At 32.4% G+C, this 25,709-nt stretch overlaps 5 protein-coding genes across 5 annotated transcripts; 3 read left to right on the forward strand and 2 right to left on the reverse strand.

Moving 5' to 3' along the window:
• Positions 1-108: 108 nt before the first annotated feature.
• Tsp_03439 (conserved hypothetical protein) lies at positions 109-9,391 on the reverse strand. The gene is made up of 24 exons (XM_003379739.1): positions 9,331-9,391; positions 9,099-9,268; positions 8,871-9,013; positions 8,656-8,793; positions 8,458-8,569; positions 8,038-8,165; positions 7,595-7,950; positions 7,326-7,523; positions 7,007-7,104; positions 6,804-6,947; positions 6,459-6,746; positions 6,223-6,348; positions 5,736-5,940; positions 5,390-5,600; positions 4,960-5,120; positions 4,645-4,767; positions 4,455-4,567; positions 3,370-3,495; positions 2,428-2,970; positions 2,211-2,366; positions 2,037-2,104; positions 1,071-1,229; positions 849-1,014; positions 109-201 (listed from the first exon to the last, which is right to left on the reverse strand). The coding sequence occupies exons 1-24, from the start codon at positions 9,389-9,391 to the stop codon at positions 109-111; spliced, it is 4,086 nt and encodes a 1,361-aa protein (XP_003379787.1).
• Positions 9,392-10,925: 1,534 nt separating this feature from the next.
• Positions 10,926-12,466, forward strand: Tsp_03440 (putative 5-formyltetrahydrofolate cyclo-ligase). Its single transcript, XM_003379740.1, has 2 exons — positions 10,926-10,992; positions 12,267-12,466. Exons 1-2 carry the CDS (start codon positions 10,926-10,928, stop codon positions 12,464-12,466), a joined length of 267 nt encoding a protein of 88 aa, XP_003379788.1.
• Positions 12,467-16,505: 4,039 nt separating this feature from the next.
• On the forward strand, positions 16,506-20,952 carry Tsp_03441 (putative RUN and FYVE domain-containing protein 2). Its single transcript, XM_003379741.1, has 21 exons — positions 16,506-16,585; positions 16,611-16,712; positions 16,788-16,914; positions 17,098-17,177; positions 17,247-17,318; positions 17,378-17,468; positions 17,517-17,693; positions 17,787-17,896; positions 17,958-18,044; positions 18,119-18,248; positions 18,330-18,424; positions 18,496-18,622; positions 18,689-18,809; positions 18,932-18,971; positions 19,112-19,196; positions 19,649-19,787; positions 19,931-20,032; positions 20,116-20,348; positions 20,418-20,477; positions 20,574-20,709; positions 20,807-20,952. The coding sequence occupies exons 1-21, from the start codon at positions 16,506-16,508 to the stop codon at positions 20,950-20,952; spliced, it is 2,340 nt and encodes a 779-aa protein (XP_003379789.1).
• A 478-nt stretch (positions 20,953-21,430) lies between these two features.
• Positions 21,431-22,980, forward strand: Tsp_03442 (erlin-2). The gene is made up of 9 exons (XM_003379742.1): positions 21,431-21,535; positions 21,590-21,670; positions 21,741-21,787; positions 21,850-22,037; positions 22,109-22,241; positions 22,307-22,398; positions 22,465-22,554; positions 22,672-22,751; positions 22,807-22,980. The coding sequence occupies exons 1-9, from the start codon at positions 21,431-21,433 to the stop codon at positions 22,978-22,980; spliced, it is 990 nt and encodes a 329-aa protein (XP_003379790.1).
• A 181-nt stretch (positions 22,981-23,161) lies between these two features.
• Positions 23,162-24,320, reverse strand: Tsp_03443 (cuticle collagen 39). The gene is made up of 5 exons (XM_003379743.1): positions 24,168-24,320; positions 23,988-24,090; positions 23,741-23,926; positions 23,382-23,668; positions 23,162-23,317 (listed from the first exon to the last, which is right to left on the reverse strand). Exons 1-5 carry the CDS (start codon positions 24,318-24,320, stop codon positions 23,162-23,164), a joined length of 885 nt encoding a protein of 294 aa, XP_003379791.1.
• Between the last annotated feature and the right edge of the window lie 1,389 nt (positions 24,321-25,709).

Consider the following 25,709-nt stretch of genomic DNA (forward strand, 5'->3'; position numbering starts at 1 on the left):
CAGTTGATCTTCACAAGCTGCCAAACAAGCAAGAGCGCAACTAAACTGAACCGAAATGAACAACAACGCAACAGAAGGAAGGTAAAATTTGAAGAAAACATATTTAAATTACGTATAGGAAAATGTGAAAAATCCAATTCGAAGACCCAAACGAATGCCACTTTTCCAAAATGAAACGAACAAGTGGGATTGCAATCGACGCTGAAATATGATCGAAAAACATTTTTCCAAATTATTGAAAAGAAGAATAATTTCAAAATTGGAATGGGAATATTTGTCAAGAAAAAAAGAATTCTTTTTTGGAAAAGCACAAAGCTCCAGTAGCTTTTCTGAGTTTACGCACAATTGAAAATGAACACCAAGATGAGCTGTTCCTGCATTACATACCAAAGTAGTAAGTAGCATGGTGAAAAAAACACACTCATCCATCACACAAAATGGAAATTTAGCCAAAAGTCACACGATGAAATTTTGTCAATGTTTGGAAAATTATTAACTTTTAAAATAATGCACCTACATCCCGAAAATTTCCATTCTCCACAAAACACAAATGCAAATAAATAAATGCAATGAACGAAATGCCAAAACCATAAATAACTACATACTAGACCAACTTGAGAAGCTGTAAAATAATTCACGCACAACAATTTTAGTTGAAAGCGATATTTTTGAAATTAATCCACAAAAGTGTTTTCGTCACAACTGCACACAACAAATAACAACCTCCTCCTAATTTGCCATTTACAAGTGTAATGGGAAAAAGTAAAATTTCATCAAACATATATCATCGTTCACCGTTGCAATAAATGATAATGAAGCAAAAGAAAAGAAAAAACATTAATACTTACGATTGCTTCGTATTTATTGGCGAACAATGAAAGTGAATGTTGCTCTTTGAAACGTTGATGTGCCAATGGTAATTCCGCAGTTCCGGCCATCATGGTGCCAATGATAAATGTAAATAGTGTACTATTTTTCACCGCTTTCCATTCGAAAGAATCAAAGCCATACTCACTAGAATCAATACACATATGAATGAAGAGATAAAAAAAAGCAAAATATAAATATACTTTTTTAAAAAGATGGATTTCAATCTTAGCCAAGCTGTTGGTGCGGATACGAAATGTTCGTGCGGTTGGTGGGTAAAATCCGCTTCATTATTGTCAGTAGAAGAATTGTTTCCAACCATTATTTGGAAAGTTGATAAATAATTCGGGTGTTCTTTTTTTCTGGAAAAAAAATATCCTTTCCAGCTAAATATTAATAAATTCGCTAAAAACAGAAGCAATATATAAATAAACATGATCAGCAAACAAAGTTGATTCATAAATTAATAAGGATGATGCTTCCTTAAAGCAGAACAGTTAGTTTCGCATATTAGTATTGGTGAATTTTATTTTCACAAAATAAACAAACACAATAGAGAAATGCATTCTATTCGTCATCAGAAGAATCAACGCTCCTTGTCAGTTCTTGATGTTTCATACATTCTGGTAGTGGAATCTTTTCGAACGTTTTGTACAATATATCTTGCCCGTTAGGGGTAGGTTCCAACGATATCACTTCAACAGAATTGCCTAAGCAAATATTTTGATCAAACAATGCGAGTAGGAATGTGAAAAAAAAAATTTTTTTTCCACATTTTTCATACCAATTTCTACATCAAAAATAGTAAAACGTTTCCGTTTAACGGTAAAAACATGCCTCGTTAGACAACCAATATCGACCAAAAACTAAAATTCAAAAACAAAAAAACCAATAAAAAATTGAATACAAATTATAATATATTGTTTTTTTATACCATTATAATTTCTAAAGTTATACAAGGATAAAAGCCAGGCATGAGTTCTTTCATCAAACTTTCTTCAGTCAAGCCTGGAGAACGTAGAATATGCAAAAAAATAACTTCACAGCACCATCTCAGCACTGGCCAGTTGAGTTCACCATCCGGCATTAGCCACAATCGAGGCATCATGAATGTATTAATTCTTGAAAATGAAATTCAATTTGATATTGTCAAATGGCAAATCAATTACCTGGAATCATCATTTTCATCATTGTCTACTGGTGTCTTTTGGGTCTTCACAAATGAGTTTTCAGCAGCCTACAGAACGAAAAAAAAGAGCAACTGAAAAGTGGGTAAAAAAAACAAAGCAAACCAACAGAACACAAAACTAATATATAGAATAGAAAATGTAAAAGAAGAATACCGTCGAATGAAAATCGTGAAAAGTATGCACACCCCAAGGTTTGATGCACTTTCTGGAAACAAATCTTGGAACATTCAAACCGGCAATTACAATCATCTTTTTCTTGAGCAACAATTTCAATGCTTCCTCATTTTTCGAACATTCATGCATTAGGGTCTGAAAATGAAATAACACCAATTTTTCAAATGATCAGCAAAAAGAAAAAAACAAGTCGTACTTGCGCTTCGGACAATTTAATACCAGAATATCCCAATTTGGAAATTTTTTCAAACAATTTCACAACTGTACTGTTCGTCAGACAATGTTGTCCAGTTGTATCCAGTGGGAACACTTTGGCTACATTTTCCAAAGCAAGTTTCAATTTTCGCCTGCTGTGAAGAGACGAACGAGCTTGATCGTATGATAATTTCGACTTGTCCAAGTAGACGTAGACGTCGGAAAATTTTAAACGCAATTCTTGGACTTTTGTATTCAACGAACGTAGATCGCAATTTCCAAGCGAAATCAGTCGTGCTTTGCGCAACGCCAACAAAACAATTCTATTAATAGTACGCGTATTTGGTTCGCTGGCCAACAAATCCGGCAGTGATTGTTGAACAGTATCGACAATTTTCAAACATTTCCTCTTCAATTCATTGTCGTTAATATCATCATCACAATCTTCGTCTGGAATACATATTGGCATCTTTCCAACGTCAGGTGAATAATCATGATTAGTCAACGTCATCTGCTCACGACGCAACACCACATCGAACATTATCTAAAAATATGCAAATTCAATCATCAAATATCATCATCATCACTGATTGGAGAATAAATAACTATAGTCTTGACCTTTTCTTGACAAGCCAAACCAGCAATAGCTAACAAATGGCCTACTGAATCGGTCATCACTTCGTGGTATGCTTCGGTATCGGCAAAAATTTCCTCGTGCATTTTGAGCGAATCTTCAAATATACTTGAAATGGAACAACTCGGAAACAATTTCCGAAAACTGCAATAAAATAATAAATTTAAAAAAAATGTTCATAATAAAGCTGCATTTCTTCTACTACCTGTTGGAAAATTCCAAATTGAAATACATATTTTTCACAAACTCTCGATTGGATAGGCCGCCTTCATTTTTGTTCAAATCGCGCAATTTTTTCGCATTGATCACCGTAATAATATCGTCACTACGCAATCGACTAGGAACATCCGTTACAACTTCATCCGGAAATGATCTGTATATGTTCAACAATTGTTCGTACTTTGAATTTGCATTTAGAGACAGACAAAGTGCACTCTGAAATGAAAGTTTAACAAAAACCAAATCACAAACACATCTCGCATTTCACAAATGTACACTACTTTTACACTGAAAAGTATAATTTAAAAAGAAAAATTTCAAACTGATGAAAAAAATTTTAATAAAAATTATTACCATAAAAATATTGGCAAAAACACAGCGCGTCACATTTTCCATTTTGAGCGTTTCTGATTGGAATATATCGTCAGCATTGTGCTTTTTTCCATCTTTAGAAACGTAATTTTTGAAATTGCTGTGTAAAATCGGACTGTCCAATGATGAATAACAAGGTCTGAACAACGATAACAACAACAACATTATTATTATTTAAATGAGTAAAAAATTTGAGAAAATTTTATACTTCCAAAACATTTGCTGCAAAATTTCAAAAGCTTCTTTGAAAATTTGCTTCTTCTTGCTCGTTTTGTTAATGAATCCCATGTACTGCTTTTTGAACTTTTGAAATACCTGAATAAATAATAATGATAATTTTTTAAAAAAATGAACAACACAAAAATCCCAACACACTTCAATATCGGCAAGTTGGTTTGTGATGTGTACAGCAGATGAACAGAAAGTTGCATCCTTTGTAAAAATGTTGAAAATTCGATTACGAATCTTCTGGTTACTTTGATGGAGATGGGATAACTACAGCAGCAAAAGAAATATCAATACAATAAACAAAAACAATGTAATACATGATTATCATTATAATCATGGACATTACCGGCAAATAGTGACGCATCAGTTCACAGGCGGTTTCAATATCGCCGACATTTTTACCAACGGGAGTAAAGTACGTATTCAAAGATCTGATCAGTAGTATCTAAATTTGAATGAAAAAAAAATTTTTTTTATTTTCTTCTTACTCTAACAAGTTTCGCAATATTCATGTTTGAAATTATTGTTTACATTAAAAATAATTTAATAAAAAAAGAAACAAATCAAAATCTCACCAATGTCCATTCTTCAGTAGAAAAATCCGCTTTTCCATAATCGACCCGCACTTGTCGAATTCTTCTCTGCTGCCCACGAATGGCCACACCTTTCCTCTTGACAGCAGCATAAACTGAATAAAAAATTCATAAAAATAGTTATTTTTTAAAAATTAAAAAACAATGAATTCCATTTTTTTCGATCCATTACATTTCTTCTTGTTGTACAATGGAAGATTGCGTTTTTTGGTACCGGACATGTAGAAACACATTCTGCGAATCACGTTGTGCGGGGAGAAATATTTTGCGGACCTTTGTCGAACCACTCCTTTGTCTGAAAAATCTCCAAAAGATCAGCACGAGTTGAACTGATTATTGAAATACTGATTATCATCAATACAATTATTATTTATCACAAAATCACCATTCGAACAACAATCACGAAATTATAAAACGAAACCCCACATGCAATCAATCATCAAAATTGTAAATTTTTGTTTTTGTTTCAATAATTAAATTCACTAACAGGATTTCATTTGTATATATGCCAAATTGTAGGTGCGGTTGAAAAATTGCACACAATCGATAATCGTCGTAGTGTATTTTCTCAACAATGCCGCTATGTGATCGTACACATATTGACCACAGCCGTTGATTGTCGATATAACCCACTGGGAATGACGGTGCCTGGAAAATTCAAAAAAAAAACAAAACAAAACTAATAATTTATTATTAATTTTTTTGAAAAAAAACAAATTACGCACAAAAATAATTGAGGAATAAAGCCGGCACTGCCGATGCGTGGTTCAATTGGCTTTTTTACAATCGGCATGGTGTCTTCCAATGTTGAACGTGGCAAAATGTTCAACAGTTCGTTAGTTTTCAACGCTGTCACTTCTAAATTGTAAAATAAAAAAATTATAATTAAAAAAGAAAGAAAGAAAACAACAACCAACTTTGGCGTTTGTTTCGCATAGCTTTGAAGCCTAAAGGTGTGCTCAGGACGATCGACCGCAAATGGACCCAATACAAGTACAAATCGTCCAGTTCGTAAAAATCGTGACGATATTCGACGTAACGAGTGACCGGCATCGATACAACAGCATAACCACAAGTCGACGTGCTTGTATCCAACAAATAGCCACCAGAGTGGACAAAATAAAATACCTACAATGGATACATTATTACTGAATATCGGTGGATGAAGATGGAAAATTTTTTTTTCCAATATGCATATTATTATTATTATTATTATTATTATTATTATTATTATTATTATTATTATTATTATTATTATTATACATACATCCAACAAGCAAGAATGATCTTGAGCTTTTCTCGGCCCTTGGGAAAGCAGACCCAAAAAGCACAACTTGTCCATCACTTCACTCAACGCGGTCCGCAATTTGCCACTGTTGAACATATCGCCTCGCATTTCTTCGGGCAAATCCAACACCAAATAGTGTCGTTTGATTGGATCGTCCAAATAATCCATCAAACCTTGTACCTGTACAATTTTATCAACCGCAATTGAACAAACAATCAACCGATGACAACAACAGTAATCGAATTACATGTTTATCAGGCGAATAAATTTGAATAGCGATCGAAAGCGGCAATACAGATAACAAATCAGAAATGCGCAACCAACAATGAGAAATATCTGCAAAAATATATAAATTAAATTTATAATTTTTTTTAAAAAAATTATCAATTATTAAAATTAACAACCATTCTGCTTTGGTAAAGGAGGCAAAAAGCGCCGCCAAGACAGTTCATCCAAGAATACCGTCGGCTCAGCGGTAGAACGATTTTCCATTTCCCCAGAACAAGAAGGCTCCGCTTGATAGAGTTTGTTTTTGGTCGTGTCGCCACGATAATCGTGCACAAGGTAGAAAACCAGTTCATGCACTGACTGTAATCGAATACACTTGGCCTGATAGCCATAATTGAAAATATCACGCTGAAGTTGTTGAAAAAAAGAAAAAAAAATTAAAATTAAAAAAAAAAATAATAATAACTTACCTTCAACTTTGTAACTTGTCTGAATTGTGATGGCATAGAGAATGGGGGTTTCGGTCCCGCTGTTTTGTTTTCCGTATGCAAATTTTTCTTCTCGTCATTTTTCTTATCAGTTTTTTTCATCTTCGGCACTTCCTGCTGGGGTGAAACTACAGAACGACGCCGCTTGCGACTTTTGTTCGGACATTTATTCGCCTTCACTGTTCCAATAAACTGCAACCGTTCTTTGCGAATCGTCGCCGTAAGGTCGCTATCGTTCGGCTGCACATCGACGTGGCACAAAAATTTCACCTGAAAAAAAATACATATTTTTAATAATAATTTTTTTTCGAAACATAAAAAAATTACCGTCTTTTTCTTATTGCCTCGAATAAGCAGCGTTTGGTACACTTTGATCAATTTCAATTCTTCCAACAGATCGAACAAGCCCGACGAACAACGCTTGTCAATTTCATAATTGTAACCTTCTTCTTTTTCCGTATCTTTAATATGCTTGAACACAAAGGAATAACATTAAAAAATTTAAATTTAAAACAAACAAATAATCTCACTTTGGTTAATGTTTGAGCAGTTAAAACTCTTTTCTCTTCCAATAAATCCAATATCATCAACAATCGCTTGCAAGAACGATCCGTTACTGGAGAATTTCCTAAAAATATTTCACCCAATTAATTAATCAATTAATTTCAGTTTAAGAAATTTTTACCAAATTTTACTGACTGGAAATCAATATTTGTCTTTTCGAACAACTGTTGAAAACAATGACTTGTATGAGATTCAGAATGAACCGTATAATACCTGAGCATATTCAAAATTATATTAATAATAACAATAAATTAAATTAAAGTTACCTCAATCTTCTCTTTCTACCGTCATTTTCAAATTCAGTTCTGGCATGACCCTCTTCGCACAAAATTGGCATCAAAGCACGCAACAGTTTATCATGAATTCCAATTTGACGACAAAGTTGGAAATGATCCACACCATCACTACCTGCATTGTGCAGTTTACGAACAATCGCGTGACGTTCATTTTGAAAATATTTAAACTGATAATTGCTTGTATTTGCTGAAATTGAAATATTATTATTCACATAAGAAAAATAATTCATACAACAAATTTTCAATTTCAACACTCACTAATATAATCATCATCGTCACTGTCTTCTGATTCGTCGCTTGAACAACTCTCTTCATCTTCTTCGTCACTAGTAATATCTTCAAGCCAATTATTCTCCTCATACAAATCGCTGATTTCATCAATCACTTCTTCTTCCATCAATTGTTCTTCATCCTCCTCACCGACACTATCCAAATTTTCAACAATCATCCATTCATCTTCCATATCCTGGTCTTCACAACACAATTCGAACAATCGATCATCAATTTCTTCCTGATCAACAGATTTTTGTCCATTTTTCTCAACTATATCTTCACAATCCTCTTCAATTGCACGGTTCAGTCTATAGCACGTATCGCGTATTTCATTTTCTCCTCTATAAATTAAATAAAAGTCACAAAATAATTATAATAACAATGGAAAAATAAAAACAGCCAATTTCAAGCTAATAACTGTATCTCACTTTGATTGATGATTGCGGGCTTTTTTGCCAACGTGCACAGGAACATTAATCTGATGAATTTGTATGCTTAAAACATTTATCATTCTGAACTTTGCAATATCAAACAAAAATGGTTCTACTGATATTGCCTGAAAAAAACATACAAAAATATATTTGATTTAAAAAAATAATAAAATCAAATCAAACTTGAATAATTTGAGAACGAGTAGCACGACGTTGTGGACAACTTTTCAAATATGAAATCATTCGACTGAACGGGAAATATTTGAAAAATGCCACGAATCTTTTCAGACATACACAAGTACAAATACGACTACTACCGTCTTCAAGTTGCACTTCACAGGGCTTGAATAATATTGCAATTTATATTTAATTGAAATTCAAAATTTCCAATAATTCATCCATTACCCATTTTTTTACCAACTTCAACGCAACCAAGCGCTTCAGCGTGTAAAATACATCTTTCGATCGAAGTTTGAACATTTTGTGCAACGAATAATTTCCATAAGTTACACAACCAAAATAACGACTTCTAAAACAAGAAAATATTAATTTTCTCACATTTGAAATTTATCATTCACAATGATTATGAACAAACAACAAGTTGATTGCAATTACCTGGCAATTCGTTCCACTACAGGGAAATACAGAGCAAATGACAAATCTTTCGTGAACAATTCAGAACTGTAACAGGGACCAGTGATTGCAGTGGTTCTCAAATCTTGCGACGCAACCACCACCAGCGAATCACCATACCTGAACATTTTCAGAATAGAAGAAGGATCACAAAACAAAAAAAATAATAATCAAAACATTTCGAAAACTGGTATTACTTCGCAATTACATTGTCGTAAATTTCATAACGCTTTGTTCTGCGAAAAGTTCTAGTAATATCTACTCTTTTGTTGAAATCGGCACAAGATCCGTACAAATTTTTCGCATTCTTCTTGACAATATTCACCGGCAGTTTGTCAATCTAAATTTAAAATATCAAAATTTTTTACCATCACAGCATGAAAAAAAAGCAATATGGAAAAAACATTTCAAAAATTCAAACGTACATACAAACAGTGCATGTCAATGGTTTCCCTTGGCTTTGGCAGGGTGTAAAATGACAATTCTTTATTGTGGAAAATTGAATTCCACAAATGCTGCTTTACAAGATCATCAACTCGCAAATACAGCCCAGGACGTGTCCGCAGTCGAACCCAAAGACTGTTCAACGTTATCCCTTGAAACAATTCAAAAGTAGTAAGAAAAAAAGAAAAAATTAACTAATGCGCCTCCATTTACCATCCAGTCCTTCGAGGGCAATTTCATCCACGCAAGCGTCTGCTACAGTAATATCTTCCATCAGTTTTCCCGCCTGAAAGTAAAGAAAAACAAATAATTAAGTAGTAAATAACGACATACTCGCGGAAAACACACTCAAAGCACATGAAAAAAACATTAAAAAATGAAAAAAAATCAGAAAAAAAATAATGCCGAACAAAGTTTACAAAAATATGCTGGGCAAAATGAGTGAAAACAAACAAAAATGCTCGCAGTTAAACCAAAATAACTTACTGTAAGTGTTTATAAAAATTCTCATCAATATCTTATGATTGAAAAAACATTTCGGTACAATCTTTGTGCATTCAAGTCTGATTTTCAGTTTAAAAAAAACAGTTTTTTTTTCAAAAAAATATAAAATAATAAATAGTCGTTTCAATCTATTGAACAATGTTCACAAAAGCGAAATAGAAAATAAAATAAAAATTCAATAAATAAACTAAAAAAAATGTTCTTCTTAAAAAAGTGATTTGAAAATTTCCTACTGTCATTTCCATCCAAGCCAACATGTTGTTCAGCCGATTGAAATTCAATTTTTCTTGACACGTAATTGAATTTTCTCTTAACTAATGAATACCGCCTCTGTGCATAGCGAATAATATTTAAAAAAATAGAGAAAGAGAGAATTTCTTCGTTGTTAAGTTAATAAATGAATCCAAACTACCGAATCTGTTTTGCTAAACAAATTATCATCTTGAATAAATGTAGCTATTGTTTTCTTTTTTAAATTGAAAACGTTCACACATGCAAATCACTGCTATTAATACAGTAAGATAAAAGTGATCGTGAAGGTGAAAGATGATCACCGGAAAGCTCAGAGGTTTATAGCAGAGCAGAAGTTTACGTCAACAAGTTGTGTTTCTCTTCTTTTCATTTCTGCTCTCACTCACATTCAGCTTAAACTAAATTTAATGCTCATCGATCAATGATGAAATGTTTATAAAATTTGTTGGTTGTTGGTTTGCCATTCAATTTAAAATTTGTTGAATTTGAAAAAAAAATTTGCAAAAATAAAAAGCAACGACAAACCATCTCAGCTTTATTGTTTATCAGTCCAGTCTCTATGAAGCTGGTCGGTCATTAGGCAAGTGGGCAACAAACAACAACGACCAACAATGGACATCAGTTTGTGAAAGACATCCGTTTGCAATTTACATGCCGGCCGTTGTTAATCGATTTCTCGGCCCATTTAGAGTATGGTGATTAAATAAGCGGCGTCAGTTTGTTTCCCCTGGGAAATGATTGGCAGCGGCAAGCTGTTTCTGTTCAAGACGCGTGCAAATCCGCCCTCTTCCTGGAACTATAAAATTAACATAAATACGCATCACACACACAAATGCATGCACACAGATTTGATATGCGTAGAAGTTTCCCTTTGCATACGACTGATTATCTCAAAAACGCGTACAATAATACTACCTGATCGCATCTTTTAATGCAGTTACATATTATTTCTATTTCACATATATCCGTTTCTCTACACGAAATATATACATATATATATATATATATATATATATATATATAGGGTAAAACAATAAACTCAATCGACCCCAATGTTGTATCGAACATCACTGATCGTCATCTTCAACATTGTCTGCATTTTCACTCCAATAATAGCCGGTAAGTAATATCTATTACAAATTCGCTAACAAACAAATTTTTTCCTGCACATTATGAATTCAACAAATTTCAAAACTATGAAAATATTTTTGAGTAATTACATATAAACACTTGAAACTGCCTTTTGTAATTATTAAACTGTTGATTTAAATAAGAAGAAATTGTTCTCAATTAGCATGGAAATCATTCTTGTTTTATTCACCAAATTAACTCACTTCCACTGTACACTATTTGTACTAATTGTATTGAATTATTACACAATGGAAACAAACATAACGCATTCATCATTAATTTAAAAAAATATATACAGGTGTTTCAAATATTCTCTCTCACGGAAAATACGCGAAGATGAATTTCACACCAAAGTATAACTGACCTAAATATTTGAAATTTGCATAATGTAATCACTTCAGAAATGAAACGATCAAATTTGTTACAATTTAGAGAAAAGAAATCTTGTTTCTCAAAGCAACAGTTCAACATAGTAGTAATAGTCAGGAAGTATAAGTTGATGAATTTTTTTTGTTTTTTTTTTTGAAAATCATGTTTCACGTCGTCTAAAATCAATAAAGTTTCATAGAATAATTATCTGAAATGCAATTTCAATTTTACCCCATAGTTGTAATTTTAGCATCAGAACAATAATTAGAAGGGAATCTTTTCAATATTTTTCAACATGATAAAATTATTTATTGATAATATGAAGAATAATTTCAGAAGCACCGCAAATAATAATTTTGTGCAAATTCGAAAGAATAAAATCACCATCTCGACTTAATCATTGAAAAATATTTGAATAAGAAAACTCGTTCCAATTGTCTCTACTTCGTGTCTACTGATATCTGTCAACATTCAAACAGGATGACAACGCTGTTCAATCAGATGCGTGTTCACATTGTAAAATTGTTCCAATTAATTCTTAAGACGAATTGATTGCATTCGAAAGTATTATGGTGGATGAAATAAATATTAAAAAGTGCCTGTCATATCAAATATCAAAGTTGAATCATTTAAATTTAAAAAAAGGTTTATGAAATGAAATCATTCGTAAAAACAAAGTTCAACAAAACCTTTTCTTATTTTCATTGTGAAATAACAGGTTTTCAGTGGTACTGTAATTCAACGTATCGCTCGACTTATTTAATTAACTGAACAGACTTTGTAAAATCACCAAAAATTGGTCACTAATTTTTTTCAGTATCTTATAATCAATCACATGGCCAACACGTATGCATGGATTGTGTTCAAATATATTAAAGAATTGTATTTTTCAGACGAGCAATGTGGAGACCAATTAGTAACGCTGTCAAGTACAAACAATTCTGTCAAACCAATGGTAATCTATATCCAACCGTATAAATGTCCAGTACCTGGCGCACCTCAGCACTGGACAAAATGCTGCGACCCACCGTCGTATAATTGCTGCAAAATTTCCACTGAAACAATGTCGATTTTCGATATTAATCAAACGTAATTTTATTTTTTAATTATGTACATATTTCTTCACTTTTCAACATACTTCGAGGATTTAGGGTTGGGATTTTCATCGCCGTGGGCGTGGTTCTTATCTGCATCGTTATTGGCATTACTGTTGTTGTCTGTTGTTGCTGGGAAAAGTGCCCCATGTATTTGATGTGCCGAAGCGAGGCAAAGCCAGATTATATAGGTAAGATTTACCTTCTTCGATAAACTACTTTCCTTGAAGCTACTTCCAGATAACAGTGTGACTGGCAAGTGAATTGACATAATGAAAAGTTACACCATTCATTATGAACAACTTATTTTCAAATTATTAAGCAAAAATGAATTCTGTACAAACTTCAATAAAAGACAGAAACAAAAATCAAAACCGTAATACTAACTATAGAGCAAAGCACCATTTACCAAAACTATACATTATTAAATAAGGAAATAATTTACATTTGTTTTTTTTAATTTGTTTCACATCTGTAGAGTGATCATCAAAAGTTTCCAGTTTCACTCAATAAAATTTAAATAATTTATGGATAACATTTCATATTATTCCCTATTATCGAAACAGTCATTGCATATAGGCTGCTTTCAAGAATTTTAATTGAAAAGTGATTGTAATTTAAAACTGCTATTTTGATAAGAATATTATAATTGATGCTGAAAGTTTAATTACTGCAAAAATAAAAATTTCTGAGGTCCATTATTACAACTATTCAAGATTTTACGAAAAACATCATGCTAAACTTGCACTAAAAGTGAAAGCTATAAATACTGACAAATGATGTTCTATTTTTAGCCTCTCCAAGAGACGCCAATTATGCTTCAATGCCTACAGAAAATGAAGAAGAGGTGAAACTTTACTCGCCAAAAACCAAACGCAGTGAAGTCTAGCAATCACCATCTGCTTTTTATTTCGTTTTACAATATAACAAGCAGCTGTTCATATGAAAATTTCAAACTGGAATTCAAAATGCAAATATTATTCACTTGTTATGAAAAGATATCTGTATTGACGTTATATACTTTTATGTTCTTATTATGTAATGGTGAAAAAAATTCCAAATAATCGAATAAAGGAGACATTTCTCAGAAAAATAATGAAAATCTTTCTTACCTGTAATGAAGAAGTAAACGCTTATGACTGTCGAAATGTATATCTCTAAAAATAAATAATAAAAAGTAATTAATGTCTAATAAAAATTTATTTCATTCTGAAATATAATTGAAAAAACTTTCAAAAAAATGCATTATTACTGTAATTTACTTGAGAATCTCAAGCATGGTAAAAGCTAACAAGTATAGCTGTGCAGAAAAACAAAATTGTTTGAAAATCGAATAGAATTAAAGGAGAAAGTTTTTAAGTTTAAGGATATAATAATAGTAGTTTAAGGATAGTTTACGTTTGAAAAGTTTAAGGATAAAGCTATAATGTTTAACTGCTTGATTCAATATGAAATTTTTCAGTTGTTCAATTTACTATGCTACACGCTAAATATCCATCCTAAATGTACATTTTTTAAGAAATAAAGACACACACATACACCTCATTATAACTAACATTTATAAAAAAATACAATGTATTCCTAAATGTCAGCTACCATTTGTGTTGCCTTCAAAAGTTTCCTTTAAAAATCTTCATAAAACTTATTCTCTGTACAAAATACAGATTCAATTTAACAGCCTGCAATTTTCACATAAAATAACTTAATTTTCCCACCTCAAAATGGATCAACTAAAGTGTACAATATAAATAGTGCTGTATTCTGAAAATTTATGCCATTCATGCAAGCATGAAAAGCCAAAATAATTCGTTATACAGTCAAGAATTTAAAACAAAATTTCACTACAAATGATGGTGAAATATTATGATGGCATTTGAATTCATAACTACATAAAATTGAATCATTTACGGTTTACCTTAACCTATTTCATTAGTTCCAATTAAAAGAATACCAACTGCAAAAAGTTGAACATAAATATCAGTATCATCTAATAACAAAGTAAAATTTACTTCAATAAACTGGGTCACACAGTAAGTTACTTTCTTCAAAAACAAGCAATAGTAAGCTGTTATTACCTTTGAAAAATTCAAATATGAAATGCAGAAATGCTTTCAAAAATATCGTAACAGTCAAATATCAATTTGTATTAAAATAAAATATACACTTTCAAAAAGTTGAAAGAACTACTTTACAGTATTCTGAAATCCTGACAATGTGTTTACTGTATTTCATAAATGTTAAAGTAAAATTCAAAGACATTATTTTTGATATATTTGTTTTAACACGAAGTAAGCTGAAATTTTTAGCACTATTCTGATTTTACACTGATGAATTAAATTAAACACAAAAATTTATTTATTTTACAAAGTGTAACTAATGATATTTCATTTTTCGGGGAATTTCAGATTGTTTAATTATTATTTTAATCATAGTTTGTTTAATGAGAGAACGTTTGCTTCGTTGCTTTGAGTTCTGAAACTGTTAATAATGTTTTCTTTTATTGTTTTATTTGTACATAATCAATCAATCATGTTTTTGATTTGAATGCTTTCAAACTGATACTAATAGAATGCTTATACTTTTTTACAATATAATAGTGTTTATTTGCATACAGTGCATTAAATAAATAAGTAATAAAATTGTTGGTTTATCAAAAAATTTTATTTGTTCATTTTGTTCATGAAATGTTTACGTTGGCAGCAATCTTTATTTTGTTGATGTGTGAATTCGGTTATACATTTTATTTCATTGCATAAAGTTTTTCTTTAAATTTAAAATCATTTTTCCATTAAAATAGATATATCTCGTTTGTATTAGTTTGCTGTATTACATCGTTTGTATTTATTTGTTTACTATTTGCACAGCGGTGTAATGCAAATTAATTTTGTGCATCAATCTTTGCAGTTTTTGTTTTCATTTTCAAGGATGTGTTGTTGCTGTCAATTAACGCAGTTTTTGTTTAATTTTGATAAATTTTTTGTAGCATTGCGAACATTGAATTGTTTATTTGAGAATGACATCCACGCTTAACGTTGCATTGCCTGCAAACTGTAATCAGCATGGTATGTAAATGCATTTATTAATTTTTCTTTAAACTCTCAGTCTTAATTGCGCAGTAAGATATGTCATCAAATTCAATGCAGATGTTGTAGTTCTGCATATGATTGCCAGTTTAGTGTGGTTGTTTTAAAATTTTAAAAGTAACATTTTGGAACAACTGCCACAAGTGATATCGAAAGCATGCTTAACTTCTCTTAATTGGAAATGATGTTATTCTTTGAAAAATTGTGTCACTTAGTTGTTGTAAATGATTTATAATTTCATTAATTTGTAAAAAGAATTTAATTATGTTTGTAATTTTATTTTATATTATTTAAAAATTAATTGCAAATTCAAAACGTGATGTGAGAAAGATAATAATAAACTTTTCGAACATGCAAAATAATGAATTATGAAAAATATATTTATTTATAGCGTTGTAAAATTTTTTATTTTCTACGAATCAAACTTTGTTATAAATTTAGACCTTCTCAAATTTTTACCGTATATTGAATGTAATGTGTAAATTTACAGTAAACTGTTTGTTGACAGTTCTCTGGAAAGTTGAATGAAATTATCATTATTATTATGATTGTTTTTTTAATTATTTTCTTCTTATGAACATTTAAGCTCGTGAACGCAGTAATTTGTTTTTATTAACTCGACTGGCTATACGAAGTTTGCTAGAACGTGGTATGGCAATGGAAAATCGAACATTGTCTGCGGATGATGTTTGTTTGGTGAATTTTTTTGTTATATTTGAAAAAGTGCTTCATCACGGTTTGAAAAGTAATTAATTTAATTTCTCATTTGATTTAGTATGAATGCAAGTTTATTTATGCATTAGGTGGATTGTTGTGGAAACAGACGGGTCAAGATTTGTGGTGTATGTTTCAGAAATTGTCTTGCCAGTACAGAAACTTGCTCGAAGCGGTGACGTGCGTTGAGCACTTGCCGAATATATAGTAGGCATCGTTTCGGACTTTTTCAAAAAAAAACATGCAAATCTTTCCATCTTTCTGCGTAGTATTATTGTACATGCTGTTTGGCTTGGCGTCACGTGGTGAAATTGTGAAAGTGTTTTTTTTCTGAAATATTTTTCAGTTCTTACATCTGCAGAGTGCGTGCATTGCTCAGGCTTGCTGTCTTACAGAAGAAACTTGCCGATTACATGAATGTATTGATAGAATCAAAAGAAATCATAGAGTATGGGTTAAAAGTTGTTTTTCTGTTCTATATATATATATTTATTTATTTTTATAATTTATCATTATTGAATAGTAATTGTTATGAAGAATGGGCTATATTACGCAATGAGTCTCTGGCAATTCCACTTGTTGGAAGTTTGGTGGGTTTGCGTGTTTTGAATTGTGATTTGTTTCTCAAAGAAGATAATTTAAAAGAGCAGGTAAGTTTTTCAATAATTTTATATTAAATTGTAAAATGTAAATTATATATCTAAAAAGAGTAAAATTTGCATTAAAAATACAATTCATTCGAATATTGTTTGTTCGTAATTATAAGGAGAATGTTGTGAAATGTTTTTGATTATTATTTTAAATTTAATCGACTGATGTTTATTTATTTCTAGCCAAATGATGTTGATTTGAGTTATATGATCAAATTGCCGAATTTGTCTACTGAAGAGATGAAAGAAATAGAAATGATCGAGTAGGAAACTACTGTATCTATCTGTTATCTGTTTGAGGGAAATGAAAATTTCTTTGTTTTTGTTTAAAGAAAAGTGGATCCGCAGACCAAATCTACTCTTGATCAGATCAACTATTTGGAAGAAAGAAACGCATTTTTGCAGTAAATTTTTTCCCAACCTACTGTATTTTCTATTAGTATATAATTTTTAATTTTTTCAGAAGTCAGAATGCAAGTTTGATGCGCAAACTTCACAATGTTGGAAAGGAATCTACAACTGCAGTGGATACTGTCGCTGAATTGGCAATGCCGGTAAACAGTTTTATTTGCAAATTTCATGCATAATATAGATAAGTTTAGGAAGAAGAATGTGGAAATAGTAATATTAAAATGGTTCAACGGAAACAAGAAATTGAATCAACGGAAATTGAATTGTTGGAAGCTGAAATTCATCAAAAACACGACACTATTGTTTCACTCAGGCAACAACTGGAAGATGTGAAAAAAATTAACGTAGATTTGTACAGGCAACTGAGAGTAAATTCATATATCCGAATATAATTTTAGCCATATTTGTTCATTATTAGTTATATATATATATTGATGTTATGAAAAATAATGTGTTTTCAGACTCTCGAGAATGCGTATCGAGAAAAAGAATCAACTTTTTTGAATGCCAAAAAGGAATATGAAAAAAGAGAAAAAGAACTTGCCGACGAAGCGGTGTCTCGTGTTGCTCAGTGAATTTCATTATTAATTAATTTTTTTGATTATTAATATTATTATAACCGTCCTGCTTAGTGTTGAAAAACTCGAAAAGCAGCTGCGTGACAATGAAGATGCCATGAAAACTTTTGAAATTGAATTGGAACGAAGCACAGGATTAAGGTGTTTGTTTGTTTATTTGTTTGTTTGTATTTTTTGTCAATAACAAAGAATAATTTATGGCGAGAATGGTTTAGTCGAAATTTTCAAGCGATGCTTCGTGATGAAGTTGCGGCGAAAAAACACTTGCAAGAAGAATTGGAAAAAGAGGAAAAAGAAAATTGTCGACTGAAGGAACTTTTGCATAATTTCAACAACACTGAAGAAGTATTTGTTTGTTTGTTTGTTTGATTGTTTGTTTGGTTGGTTGGTTGGTTTTTATTCAAATGAGCAAATTTGCATTTTCAGATTAATAAACAACTTCGGGAAGAGTGTACTTTGCTGAAAACGAAAATTAGAGACTATGAAAAGTCGTTGGAAGAAGTTGGCGTTCATCTTTCGCAGTAAATTGTCATTTGATGAACTGATTAATTTGTTTATGAATAAATTTTTTTATTTTTTTCTTTCCATTCAGATCAAAACTTAAAGTTGAAGATTTGAAAGAAGGCTTATTACCATTTGTAGATGCACGTTGGGTTGATGATAAAAATGTTCTCGAATGTCAAGGTTGTAAGCAACGCTTTTCCGTCAGTCGTAGAAAGGTTTCTTTATTTTTTTTATTAATTAATCATTTTCGAATTATATTTCAAAAATGTTATTTATTTAAGCATCATTGCCGTAATTGTGGAGGTATATTTTGTCAACAGTGCAGTGAAAATTCACTGCCATTGCCATCAAGTTCGAAGCCTGGTCGTGTTTGCGACGCTTGTTTCATTCTCCTTTTGGAACGTTTATCGGCCAAGAACATTCCACGTCCATCATAATAATAATAATAATTATTATTATCCAAGTTTAATCTTATTTATTTATTTATTGATATTTTGAAACTTATATTATTGGAATGTTTTCAGAATCAGATTGGTTTTTGTACTTCTATTCGACAGATGTGATGTTTGATGATAAAATTGCAAGCAATAAATTAAAAGTCTAAATTACATGAATTTCATTGAAAATTGGTATTTTGTGCCATATATATATTTAAAAAAATTTTTTTAATTAATAAGTTATTTTTTGGAATTTAATGTTTTCAGAATAAACTTTCTTACTCAGATCTATCATGCAACGACGATGGCGTCGTCCATTTCGAATGAAGCAGACGATGCTGTTTTTGTACATGTTCATTGGTTTTAGTCTCTATGTGTGGTGTAGAAAGTGCTTTATTTTTTTGCTTCCTCATATTTCTTCGGCGGAAAATTTGAAAGAAGAAGATTTGGGCAAGAAATAAATTTAAATTTTTCATTTCAACAATTGCGTTTATTTTAGGTTTTATTATAAGTTCATTTGTGAACGCATACTTGGCTAGCAAATTCGTGTCCGGCATATTGTCCGACCATATCAGTGCATCGATCCTTTTCGCTTGTGGTTTATTTATTTCTTCATTTTGCGTTGTGGCATTTTCATTTGCCAAAACTGTATTCGTTTATTCATTTTTGTGGTTCATCAGCGGTATTGCCCAAGGGTGCAGTTGGCCCTCGTGTATGAAGCTATTGCAGCAGGTGATGGAATGTGGTGACAATCGTTGCTGTTTTTTTGATATTATTTAAATTTTAATATTTTTTTATTTATAGTCTTATGAACCAGCTCAATTGGGTACAATGTGGTCTCTTGTCGCGTCAAGTATCAATGTAGCCGGTGCCCTTGGGCCTATCATAATGCCACTTTTGCTGAAAAGTTGCGGCAGTTGGCGCCTAGTACTTCGAATGACAGGTTAGTTTGGCTTTTTTGCTTTTGAATTGTTAAATTTATTGCGAAAAATGTTTGCCTATTTATTTATATATATTTATGTCAATATTCACGATGAAAAGTTTTATTTTGAAATTTGCATATATATATTTTCATTGCTTTTTCAGGGTTATTTTGTATGCTTTGGTCAGCTTTATCGTTGATAGCGGTGCTCAGTGTTCTCAGAAATGATAAAACCAATGTTGAAACTCACTCTGTTCAATCGTCCAGTTCAATTTTCAAATGTATTCCGATAAATTTGCATATATTTATTTGTGCGCATTCGAATGTCGCGTTTTTTTGTTTTTTTCAGGGTCTCATTGGCGCTCAGTTATTAGCAACGATTTTTTGAGATGGTTGTCATTGTTTTACTTTATTACATTTTTTATCCGTGCTAGTTTCGAAAATTGGGCAGAATTGGAACTTGTTGAAGCGAAAGGTGTGTCTACGATAAACGCCGCTGCTTTTGCTAGCGCTTTTGAATTTGGTGGTATTATCAGCGGTCTCGTCTCGGGTTACATAACCGATGCATTGGCTGCCAAGCAAGTAAGCTGTTGATATGTGAATAATAATAATTATTATTATTTGATTTTGTTGTTTCATTTGAATTTTTAGGCACATGCAAATCGTGGTAGCGCTCGGATGAAGCTTGCGTTTATTTTTTCAATTGTTACGGTTTTTGCTTTTCAACTTTTACGTTTTTCAACTGTACTACAGTTTGTTTTATACATTCGATGTACATGAATATATTATATTCATTTTTTTTCTTAGGGTATGTTAGTTTTTTCCGGCTTTATCTTAGGAGCTTGTTTGTATGGGAATGTGAACGTTTTTGGTCTAGTTGCTGCTGAAATGGTACCACTTCATCTCAGTGGTCTGTCGCATTCTTTGGTTAGCCTAGCCGGAAGTGGTTGTGTTTCTTTTTTTCCCCCTACTAAATTATTATTTCATATTTATTTCTGAGTAAGTGTTTATTTGGTTTGTTGTTTGTTTGAATTTTTCAGCTGGTGCTGTATTGTCCGGCTATCCAAATTCCCTAGTGGCTAGTCGTTTTGGTTGGTCAGCAGTACTGCTCATACAAGAAGCATCTAGTGTCGTCTGCGTTTTGACAATGCTCGCTGGTCGGCACATCCACACCAAAGCTGATTGATTAACAAAAACAGGAGAAGTTGTTTTTTTCTTTAGATCCTCAGCATCATTACTACTGCTATTATTAGTATTGTTTTCTAAGTGCGCGTAATTTTGACGCACAATTATTATTATATGATAATCGTTTCAAATAAAAGTTAGCCTTCGATGCATCATTTTAATTCGCACTGATTCAATGGAAACGAGTACATACATCTCTGTAGCAGTTTTACATTTCACAACTATGCAGTTTTTATTATCATTGCGATAAATTGTTTCTTTCAGCTTTTCAAATCAAACAGAAACAGCAAATTTTTATCTATAAAACAACAATTACATGCAGAATATTGAATTTATATGGAATTTTGAAGAAAAAAAAGGTAATTATACAACATGTGATGGATATATTTTTTTAGATGAACTGACAATTCTGTATTATGATATATATATTGGAGTATTGTTGAAATTATAATAAGAAGTTTTCGATTTCTCATTTTTAGATGTCTCGACATGTTGTTGCGGCTACGATCATGGTTGTTTGTGGTATAATGTTGCAACTGTCGTTGCACCGAATTGAAGAGGGACATGTTGGCGTTTATTATCGTGTACTGTAGATTTGGATTTCTCGTTGACGATAATATTAAAATTTTTATTTTCAGGGCGGTGCATTGTTGCGTTCTATAAGTTATCCTGGCTATCACTTGATGTTTCCTGTACTTACTTCAGTACGAAGTGTTCAGGTTCGTCTATTTATTTATCTATTAGCATTGCATTTTCAATCGAATGTTGTACAATCATACTGTTTTGCAGGTGACCATGCAAACCGATAAGGTAACAAACGTGCCTTGCGGGACGAGGTTAGTTGGCATTATAATTTTTCTTTATATTTTATGATTGAATTCTAATTATTATTTTGAAGTGGTGGTGTTATTATTTATTTTGAACGAATCGAAGTTGTGAACATATTGGATGTGGATCGAGTTTACGATATAGTGAAAAATTACACTGTTGATTATGACAAAACTCTCATATTTAACAAAGTTCATCACGAGGTGAATCAATTTTGCAGCGTGCACTCGCTTCAAGAAGTCTACATTGATCTGTTTGGTAAATTAAAAAAAAATTTTTTTAATAATCACTATTTACGACGAAGTTGAGATTTTTTTTTCATACTTTAGATCAAATTGACGAAAGCTTGAAAACAACTCTGCAAAGCGAATTGAACACAATTGCGCCTGGTCTCAACGTGCACGCCATCCGCGTTACCAAGCCCAAAATACCCGAAACTATACGCCAAAATTACGAACAAATGTAAAAACAGCAAACTTTTTATGTAAATTATTATTATAATTGTTAATATACTTTTTTTCTTCAAGGGAAGCTGAAAAGACAAAACTGCTCATTGCGGAACAGCACCAAAAATTGGTGGAGAAAGAAGCCGAGACGGAACGCAAGCGAGCTATAATTGGTGAGCATATTTTTTGTTAATTTTTTGCACTTTTTTTTATTTTGTTTTTGAATGTGAAAATTTTAGAAGCAGAAAAAGTTGCACAAGTTGCCAAAATTGAATATGCGCAGAAAATTTTAGAAAAAGAATCTTTGAAGAAAATTTCCGAACTCGAAGGTGTGTTGTTTTATTTTAATTATTTAAAAATGTTCACATTCTCAATGTATAAATTTTGCGTTGGATACTCTTTTGTTGTTGGTGTTGATTCGAATCATGACTGTATGTGTACTGTAGATCAAACCTACTTGGCAAAAGTGAAATCTCAGGCCGATGCTGAATATTACAACGCGGTCAAAATGGCTGAAGCGAATAAGGTTGAAATGAAAAGAGAAAAATAATAAATTTAAAAAAAATATTTTTTTAATCAAGGTATTGTTGTCTGCGGAATATTTGGAATTGAAGCGTATTGAAGCGGTGTCGAATAATAATAAAGTTTTCTACGGTACGGATATACCGAACATGTTCCTTTCGTCCGGCAGCACATCAACCGATGACAAGAAAACCCAACAGCGGGCTGTTTGTGATAAAGCGAAATGCAAATGAAACTGACTGACTATTTTCACTAGTTTGTTTGTTTGTTCTTCTGTACACGAATGTGTCGTCAGTATTTTAGAGCTTCGTATAACTTTTATTATTTTGTTGTTGAAAAAAATTGTAAAATGTTCTTTCTTTTTTTGCTATTTGATAATCAGAATAATTTTTATTTCAGAATTTTAGGTACCACTCATATTTTAGCTTTCATCTTTTTCAGCGAATACGGACTTGGAAATGTTCTAGCTGGACACGGGCAGTACTGCGCGTCCGGACCAGGAGGACCAATTGGTCCGGGTGGCCCGACTTGGCCAGGATGTCCCGGTGGACCGGGAGGACCGGGTGGACCCTGTGCGAAAGTTCAGATGAATTCTCAGAGCTGGAATTCATTGCAAAATTGGTTCAGTTCTTACCGGTCGACCGGCCTCGCCCGGTCTGCCTTGCACTCCAGGATAGCCGGCTTCTCCTTTCGGTCCCGGTGGACCGCGCAAACCATTCGGACCCCGCATGCCGGGCTTGCCTTTGCCATATTCGAAATCCGCCCCAGGCGGTCCGGGCACTCCCGGTTCGCCCGGTGGTCCAGTATGTCCAGGCTGGCCTGGTTTGCCCGGCTTTCCGGCCGTTGACGACGGACGACCGTCCGCCCCTGGTAATCCCGGCGGACCTTTGGGACCTCGTTCACCTGGGGCGCCGGGATTGCCTGGAAAATCATCTCAGGTTGAATAAATTGGCAACGAGTTGTTTGTTATTCGACAACACTACTGTCCGTTACCCGGCTGTCCCGGCGGTCCTGCTGGACACAGGCGACACTCGGACACCCGCTCGTCGACGTAAATCAAATGGTCACCGTCTTTGCCGTCTTCGCCCGGTTTGCCCGGCTCACCGGGTAGTCCGTCCATTCCGGGAAGTCCCGGCGGTCCCGGTGGTCCGGATGGACAAGTACTGTACGGATTGCAGTCTTACAATAAATAATTACGAATATCACAGTAATCATCACCGTCGAGTTGTCGTCTACTTACTGCACAAATGTTTGACTTGTCGCTTTTTCAAACGTTGATTCGGTAATAGAGTATGGTGCGTGTGAATTTCCACAACATCTTTCCACACGTCGTCGGTGATTATCTGTGGATGTTTGGAAAATTTTTTTGAAAATAATAACAAATAAATGAATAAATAAATAAATAAACAAGTGGTTTCACTTGAAATTCATTCATCTGATGCAAAACATCATGCCGAAGATCAGCAATCTGCGAGTAGAGAATTGGTACCAGCGTGATGCAGGCGAACAACGATACCGCACTGACAACAATGGCGAAATAGGCGATCACTTTTGGATTGTTCAATTTCATCATATTTATATATATTCTCTTCTCTAATAAAAGGTAAGTTTATATATATGTATATATGCAAATAGTTGGGCAAACGTTATTTTGAATAGGCGTGTGCGTATAACTGTTCAACGTATATATATATGCATGTATAATTTCATTTAAATTGCCAGCGTTATCGAAAGACCTAAATTCCATTTGAAGCCGGTTGAAAAGAACCGGTTTGTACATGCTTTCTCCTTATTCTCTGTCGCTCACGTCAAAAACGGATGACAACAGCGAATCAGAGCTTAACCAAGGTCGTCTTTTATTAGAAATTTTCTCTGCTTATTTATTATAAGCGAATTCAAAAGGGCGGGTCTTTTCGGTCCGACAAAATGTTGACTTTTTTTAAAAAAAACGAACTAAATTAATATTCCAATATTTTTTCCATCCAATTGTAATAATCAGTTGAAAATTGTTCTAAATTTCCTTTTTTATTCTTATTGCACATTATCAATATTATTAATCGATACAATTGAATTGTTGTCGTTTTAAAAAATTTAAATTTTTCTAATTCTGTTCTATCTCATTCTCTCTCTCTCTCTCTGCGGGAAAACTTTTAATTTTGAGACTTTTTTCTACTGATGAAAAGCAATTTGTTTTTCTTTCTCGAATGGCAATTTGTTGGTGGCGTCAAGCGTCAAATTTTAAACATTCACTTTAATATCGCCACTTTTAATTTTTTGAACTTTATTTTCACATTAACAAGAAGAAGAATGATGATGATTTTCAGGATAAATTTTAAAAGTATCTTTTTTTTCAATATAATGTCAATCGTCCCAAAATTGAACCCGCCATTTTCTTTTGTTGACAAAACTCGATCGTACTACTTACTGTACAGTTTGGTTTTTCTTTTTTTTTTCACTGGCGCAATTTTCTTGTCCGATTTGAAAAATCTGCCCTACTTTCCCTTTTTCTTTCCTCGAATTTCTCTCCACGACCGAGTTATTTTTATTGTAAGTTAGCTTTTTTTTCTTTTTTAAAAATTTAATATTCACTTTCTTACTTTTTTTTATTATTCTACTTTATTATTATTTTATTTTTTTTACTAAAAAAATATTGTTGTTCTGATTTTTCGTTGTTGACATGTTGTTGTTACTTATTTTTATTTGCATTTCATGTAAAATCACTTTTTATTTATTTACATATATATTTTAAAAAAATAGAAATAATTATTACTTTTGATTAATGTTTGCGGGTGAAATTGACGTTGATGACATTTTCTTTTGTTGTTTTATAATAATGCAATTCTTCTCGTTTTGTTGTCCAAGCAGAAATGAGCTAAATACAATAAATAACACGCGGCGAGAGGCCGATTAACTACCGATAAAGCGCAAATTGAGATCCATTTTTTATTGCAGTACTGTAACA

This window comes from Trichinella spiralis (assembly GCF_000181795.1).
Source record: "Trichinella spiralis strain ISS 195 chromosome Unknown Scfld2, whole genome shotgun sequence".
Taxonomy (NCBI): domain Eukaryota; kingdom Metazoa; phylum Nematoda; class Enoplea; order Trichinellida; family Trichinellidae; genus Trichinella; species Trichinella spiralis.

Coding starts and splice junctions, on each gene's coding strand:
- Tsp_03440 (XM_003379740.1), top strand. CDS start 10,926: ATGTTGTATCGAACATCACTGATCGTCATCTTCAACATTGTCTGCATT. Junction 10,993..12,266: donor TTTCACTCCAATAATAGCCG/GTAAGTAATATC, acceptor TGTATTTTTCAG/ACGAGCAATGTGGAGACCAA.
- Tsp_03442 (XM_003379742.1), top strand. CDS start 21,431: ATGTCTCGACATGTTGTTGCGGCTACGATCATGGTTGTTTGTGGTATA. Junction 21,536..21,589: donor ATGTTGGCGTTTATTATCGT/GTACTGTAGATT, acceptor TTTTATTTTCAG/GGCGGTGCATTGTTGCGTTC. Junction 21,671..21,740: donor CTTCAGTACGAAGTGTTCAG/GTTCGTCTATTT, acceptor ACTGTTTTGCAG/GTGACCATGCAAACCGATAA.
- Tsp_03443 (XM_003379743.1), bottom strand. CDS start 24,320: ATGATGAAATTGAACAATCCAAAAGTGATCGCCTATTTCGCCATTGTT. Junction 23,927..23,987: donor ACAAGTCAAACATTTGTGCA/GTAAGTAGACGA, acceptor ATTTATTGTAAG/ACTGCAATCCGTACAGTACT. Junction 23,318..23,381: donor CGGGCGAGGCCGGTCGACCG/GTAAGAACTGAA, acceptor ACTTTCGCACAG/GGTCCACCCGGTCCTCCCGG.
- Tsp_03441 (XM_003379741.1), top strand. CDS start 16,506: ATGCAAATCTTTCCATCTTTCTGCGTAGTATTATTGTACATGCTGTTT. Junction 17,178..17,246: donor AAAGAAATAGAAATGATCGA/GTAGGAAACTAC, acceptor TTTTGTTTAAAG/AAAAGTGGATCCGCAGACCA. Junction 17,319..17,377: donor GAAAGAAACGCATTTTTGCA/GTAAATTTTTTC, acceptor TAATTTTTTCAG/AAGTCAGAATGCAAGTTTGA.
- Tsp_03439 (XM_003379739.1), bottom strand. CDS start 9,391: ATGGAAGATATTACTGTAGCAGACGCTTGCGTGGATGAAATTGCCCTC. Junction 9,014..9,098: donor TTGACATGCACTGTTTGTAT/GTACGTTTGAAT, acceptor TTTTAAATTTAG/ATTGACAAACTGCCGGTGAA. Junction 8,794..8,870: donor TACGACAATGTAATTGCGAA/GTAATACCAGTT, acceptor GAAAATGTTCAG/GTATGGTGATTCGCTGGTGG.